The 6,000-nt window shown below is 43.1% G+C and overlaps 1 protein-coding gene across 2 annotated transcripts in view; it reads left to right on the top strand.

Annotated features, from left to right (window-relative positions):
- The first annotated feature begins 508 nt into the window (after positions 1-508).
- Positions 509-6,000, top strand: part of LOC134339260 (C-type lectin domain family 10 member A-like) — a 68,382-nt gene continuing 62,890 nt past the window's right edge. Inside the window, exons 1-2 of one of the 2 annotated variants that reach the window (XM_063035625.1) lie at positions 509-1,365; positions 1,751-1,864. In XM_063035625.1, coding sequence (XP_062891695.1) covers positions 1,275-1,365; positions 1,751-1,864 — 205 coding nt within the window. In that variant the 5' untranslated portion in view covers positions 509-1,274. The remainder of the gene's footprint in view (positions 1,366-1,750; positions 1,865-6,000) is intronic. The other variant, XM_063035624.1, reaches the window with a different exon arrangement.

The raw sequence follows: 6,000 nt of genomic DNA, 5'->3' as shown, positions 1-6,000 counted from the left end.
CGACAGATACCGAGGTTAGGGGCGATAGTTTCCAGTCACGGGGAATTCGACAGGACTCAGTAGACAACTTGTTCCGCATGGAACTGATGAGTCTGAGGGCCCGTTTCGGCCCTGAGGTTTTCTAACCCAATCCTTCAGCTGACCAGGCTCTAAGTTCTATTTGAACCTTCCGTCAACCGGGCCTCTTCGTAAGTGAATACCCACTTTTCCCCTACGAAGCATTTTGTCTGTGATTGATGAAACCTTCTGCGTTCGAGATTGTTAGGCCAACTGTGCGCGTGTTGGAAACTGACTTTAAATCTACTTTGATTGTAACCTGCCCTCCTCCCTCTATGAAGCGCCTTGAGATGTGATATGAATCTACGTTGTTGCTGTTGCCTCTCTTGTTGATTATGAAACCAGGATGAGTATGAAAACTCCTGTCGTATAATCGCGTTCGAGAAGCGCCATCTGGAGAATTCAGTGAAACGCCGGAAGAGACAAAAAAGAACAGACAGACGTGTTGTCTTGCCAAGAAGGCTTGTGAGAGAGGGCAAGTATAGAGTTGAAATACCATCACCTCGTAAGTGAGGGGGCAGAGAATTAAAATCCCAGTTCAGTTTCAAATTGCCTATTCGTTTTTTCCTTTCTTTCCCACGGCTATCGGAGTCACTCGGGGATACTTATTGGTTGGAGCGTGTCTTTGCCAACTCGGAAAACGCGATTCCACGGCCAAGAAATGATCAAGCACTGTATTGCGGAGGAGCTGTACTGGGGTTGTAAATGAAGTATTATGTGGAAGTGTAGGGACTGAAAATGAATCCATAGAAAAGGGCCGTCGTCATCTCGGTTAGCCGTTAAAACATTCTCCAGAGATAGTGAAGAAAGTGCACTCAGACACTGGAGGTAGTGTGCTAGGTCCAGACGACGGATAGTGGCTATTATTACACTATTCTGTTTCAACAGTTTCTGGCGCTTTGACTGCCCTCCATTATCGACCACGGTAGGATTTCAGACTGAGCTTTAAGTACAATGGTGAAACTGCAAGGAGCATGTCGTTGCTTGATGATTTCGTTTCACCTGGTATCCTTCGAGGGGCAAATCTAGGTGCTTGGCCCTTAGCGCTCTCTGATTCAGGATCTCGAAGCAGATTTTTTTTTTTGCATTTCTCGGATGTCGGTGAAATCGGGCAGTTCAGCCACGGAAGAGTGAAAGTGCAGAATGAGGAACTAGGGAGACTATATTTCTAACTCGTTCATATTCCCCACGGTCAAGAAGATCTCCAGACTCACACCATGGAAATGATGACCAAAAATGAAAATCTCTGTGAGAATCAGACCGATGATCCAAGTGCAGAAGGACATAAGCCGGAAAGGCGAAAATCAGGTATTACGACTGAACTACTCCTTTTTGTAGTTTTCCATTTTCAATAAAGGTTCCAGGAGGGATGATAAAATGTTATCGCGAAAAGGGATAATTGAGCAAGTGTTCTGTATTCCAACAATCTTGAATTTAGCGATGCACATAGTAATTTGGATTAATCGCGTCCAACATTAAATGCTCCCTCTCTCTGCCCAGTTGTATATTTAACCTGCTTCGGGTAAGCGTTCTTAAAATGAAGCGATTTGTTTTAGATTTTCAAATTACAATGTTCAAAACAACACTTGGCTTCCTTGCGCCTTCAGTAGTTCAAAACTAGAAGTTCGGAATGTGTTTCGCTTGATTATTCCCTCTCGTGCTTTCAATAATGTGATTTCCTTGAAATCTGCAGGAAATAGATTACAACCAGCGATGTCTGTGCCAGGAAATCTCTCACCAATGCTAATCTACACTCTCCTGGGCTTCTGCATCCTACTGTCAGTTGCTGTCCTTATAGTGACTCTGAGTAAGTTTTAACATTGAAAACTATCCTACAACGTCAATTGCAAAAAGTTTAAAATGCTGGAAGAGCTCAATAGGTCTGTCGGTGAATGTAAAGAAATATGAAGTTAAATACTTAGGCCGAACACTCATCATGAAAACTGAGGATGAGAAAAAAACACTGGCCTAGATAGATGCGAAGCTACGGAGGGCAATGGATAAAAAATAGTCTAGAGTGTAAAAATACATGGATTGAAATGGGCACAAAGCTCCTTTCCCTAATGCTTATTAGTCCAGGTAAATTTCTGCATTCAAAATTACTTTTGTCCTAGAATATTCTATTTTTATTTCAGATTTTCAGCTCCTGTATTTTTAATGTTAAAAGTTAAACGAGTAATGTGCATAAATCTGCAACCATCAGTAGGATGGTTTACATTAATTCAGTGGCGGCGAGGAACAGTGACGTAAAATATGGTGACAGTGAGGTATAGGTGGGACACTTTGGATTAAACATAGCGTCAGAGGTCTTCGGTTCAGCAACTCGTTATAATTTTACTCATTGCTTTCCTGCTCAAAACACAGCTCTGGGTTAGTACAGTTCTTACGTTACACTGATTCAACAGCAGCGCTTAAAGGGGTTTTCCAGGAGTCCAACTTAGAGCAGTACAGAGTGTGCATTAATGTCCTCGCCAGGTTAGACTAGAGTGAACACGGTTACATGTTCACTACGTACTTCTGAGCGCGTGGTGCCGAACCTTCAGCCTTCGTCCATCACACATCAACAATGACATGTTAATTCGACCTGATCCCATTGCACAATTCCCCTTATCGATATCTGCCCATTAACTTCCGCTGCTGCTCTCGACTTCATGCAACTTCAGCCAGCCGGTGCTTCCTGCAGGTTTCCTCTCTGAACGGCCGTCTTCCACAGCTCCCTCTCTTTGGGATGATCAGTGGACACCCATGACATTAATTTGCTGGTGATTTGCTCTTCGGTAGATATCCAGTCCTACAGCACAGGGCTCTTGACCTTGCTCATAAGATTGGGCAAATTCTGTAGAGTAAATGACACTTTCAAATCTCTGGACTATGCTGCATGAATTATGGTGGCAAGAGTCTAAAGTGCAAAGGGACTTTCCTAGCAGTACACAAGAAACTCAGCGGGCCATGCCGGAAGTTTGGCAGGGAGCCGCTTTGAGACCCTGGCCATGAACTTAGCTTGCAGCTGAGAACTACACCCTGTATTTAGTGCGTGAGGGTAGAGTCGCAGCAATACCAATAGAGGCTAGCGGAATTTGGCAGCGAGGAACTGGAGTTGAATTTATGCTGTCATCATCCTGCTCCCCGCAGAAATTTCTCAATACAGAACGAGACAATGCAGCTCATTGTGTCACTGACAGTCGAAAGAGTGCGGCCAAATCGCAAATACCTTACAGTCCTTGTTCACGGTTCTTGACACAGTTTTCCGAGGGGAAATAAGAAAGCTGAAGTACAAAATACGGAACGGCGAGAAGACAAGTGACAGTTCTGTAGGTGTGGGGTGGGTAGACGTGTGAATCAATTATTCAGGATTTCAGACTGCCTCTCTCTTCCAGGCGACATCTCGGAGTGTGCCATTGTCCGAGTGAGAGCTTTTCCCTCATTTCAAAGTGAAAGTCAAAGTAAATTTATCGACTACGTACCCGTTTATGGTTCCATATACTAACTTGAGATTTATTCTATTGTGACATTTACAGGGAAGTAAACAAATACAATCGAATGTATGCAAAATTTATATATATATAAGCAAAGATTGCTGAAGAGACAATGTGCAGTAGGAGACAAATCGTGGAATTAAATAAACAGACACATAGATAATACATAGAATATGCTATAAAGTAACCATAACCATAGAAACTACAGCACAGAAACAGGCCTTTTGGCCCTTCTTGGCTATGCCGAACCAATTTCTGCCTAGTCCCACTGACCTGCACACGGACCATATCCCTCCATACACCTCCCATCCATGTATCTGTCCAATTTATTCTTAAATGTTACAAAAGAACCCACATTTACCACCTCGTCTGGCAGCTCATTCCATACTCCCACCACTCTCTGTGTGAAGAAGCCCCCCCTAATGTTCCCTTTAAACTTTTCCCCCCTCACCCTTAACCCATGTCCTCTGGTTTTTTTTCTCCCCTTGCCTCAGTGGAAAAAGCCTGCTTGCATTCACTCTATCTATATCCATCATAATTTTATATACCTCTATCAAATCTCCCCTCATTCTTCTACGGTCCACGGAATAAAGTCCTAACCTATTCAACCTTTCTCTGTAACTGAGTTTCTCAAGTCCCGGCAACATCCTTGTAAACCTTCTCTGCACTCTTTCAACCTTATTTATATCCTTCCTGCAATTTGGTGACCAAAACTGAACACAATACTCCAGATTCGGCCTCACCAATGCCTTATACAACCTCATCATAACATTCCAGAAATTATACTCAATACTTCGATTAATAAAGGCCAATGTACCAAAACCTCTCTTTACGACCCTATCTACCTGTGACGACACTTTTAGGGAATTTTGCATCTGTATTCCCAGATCCCTCTGTTCCACTGCACTCCTCAGTGCCTTACCATTAACCCTGTATGTTCTACGTTGGTTTGTCCTTCCAACGTGCAATACCTCACACTTGTCAGTATTAAACTCCATCTGCCATTTTTCAGCCCATTTTACCAGCTGGTCCAAGGCCCTCTGCAGGCTCTGAAAACCTTCCTCACTGTCTACTACGCCTCCAATCTTTGTATCATCAGCAAACTTGCTGATCCAATTTACCACATTATCATCCAGATCATTGATATAGATGACAAATAACAATGGACCCAGCACTGATTCCTGTGGCACACCACTAGTCACAGGCCTCCACTCAGAGAAGCAATTCTCTACCACCACTCTCTGGCTTCTTCCATCGAGCCAATGTCTAATCCAATTTACCACCTCTCCATGTATACCTAGCGACTGAATTTTCCTAACTAACCTCCCATGCGGGACCTTGTCAAAGGCCTTACTGAAGTCCATGTAGACAATATCCACTGCCTTCCCTTCATCCACTCCTGGTAACCTCCTCAAAAAACTCCAACATATTGGTCAAACATGACCTACCATGCACAAAGCCATGTTGACTCTCCCTAATAAGCCCCTGTCTATCCAAATGCTTGTAGATTCTGTCTTTTAGTACTCCCTCCAATAACTTACCTACTACTGAGTTAAACTCACCGGCCTATAATTTCCCGGATTACTTTTCGATCCTTTTTTAAACAACGGAACAACATGAGCCACTCTCCAATCCTCCGGCACCTCACCCATAGACAGCGACATTTTAAATATTTCTGCTAGGGCCCCCGCAATTTCAACACTAGTCTCCTTCAAGGTCAGAGGGAACACTCTGTCAGGTCCCGGGGATTTAACCACTTTAATTTTCCTCAAGACAGCAAGCACCTCCTCCTTTTTAATCTGTACGCTTTCCATGGTCTCACTACTTGTTTCCCTCAATTCCATAGATTTCATGCCAGCTTCCTTAGTAAATACAGACGCAAAAAACCTATTTAAGATCTCCCCAATTTCCTTTGGTTCCACACAAAGCCGACCACTCTAATCTTCAAGAGGACCAATTTTATCCCTTACAATCCTTTTGCTCTTAATATACTTGTAAAAGCTCTTTGGATTATCCTTCACTTTGACTGCCAAGGCAACCTCGTGTCTTCTTTTAGCCCTCCTGATTTCTTTCTTAAGTATTTTCTTCCACTTCTTATACTCCTCAAGCACCTGATTTACCCCCTGTTTCCTATACATTTCATACAACTCCCTCTTCTTCTTTATCAGAGTTGCAATATCCCTTGAGAACCAAGGTTCCTTATTCCTATTCAATTTGCCTTTAATCCTGTCAGGAACATACAAACTCTGCACTCTCAAAATTTCCCCTTTGAAGGCTTCCCACCTACCAATCACATCTTTGCCAGAGAACAACCTGTCCCAATCCACGCTTTTTAGATCCTTTCTCATTTCTTGAAATTTGGCCTTCTTCCAGTTCAGAACCTCAACCCTAGGACAAGATCTATCCTTGTCCATGATCAAATTGAAACTAATGGTGTTATGATCACTGGAACCAAAGTGCTCCCCTA

The sequence above is a fragment of the Mobula hypostoma genome, chromosome 29 (genome assembly GCF_963921235.1).
Source record: "Mobula hypostoma chromosome 29, sMobHyp1.1, whole genome shotgun sequence".
In the NCBI taxonomy this organism is placed as follows: Eukaryota; Metazoa; Chordata; class Chondrichthyes; order Myliobatiformes; family Myliobatidae; genus Mobula; species Mobula hypostoma.
The sequence above is the reverse complement of the archived record's forward strand: the minus strand, read 5'-3'. Positions and strand labels throughout refer to the sequence as shown.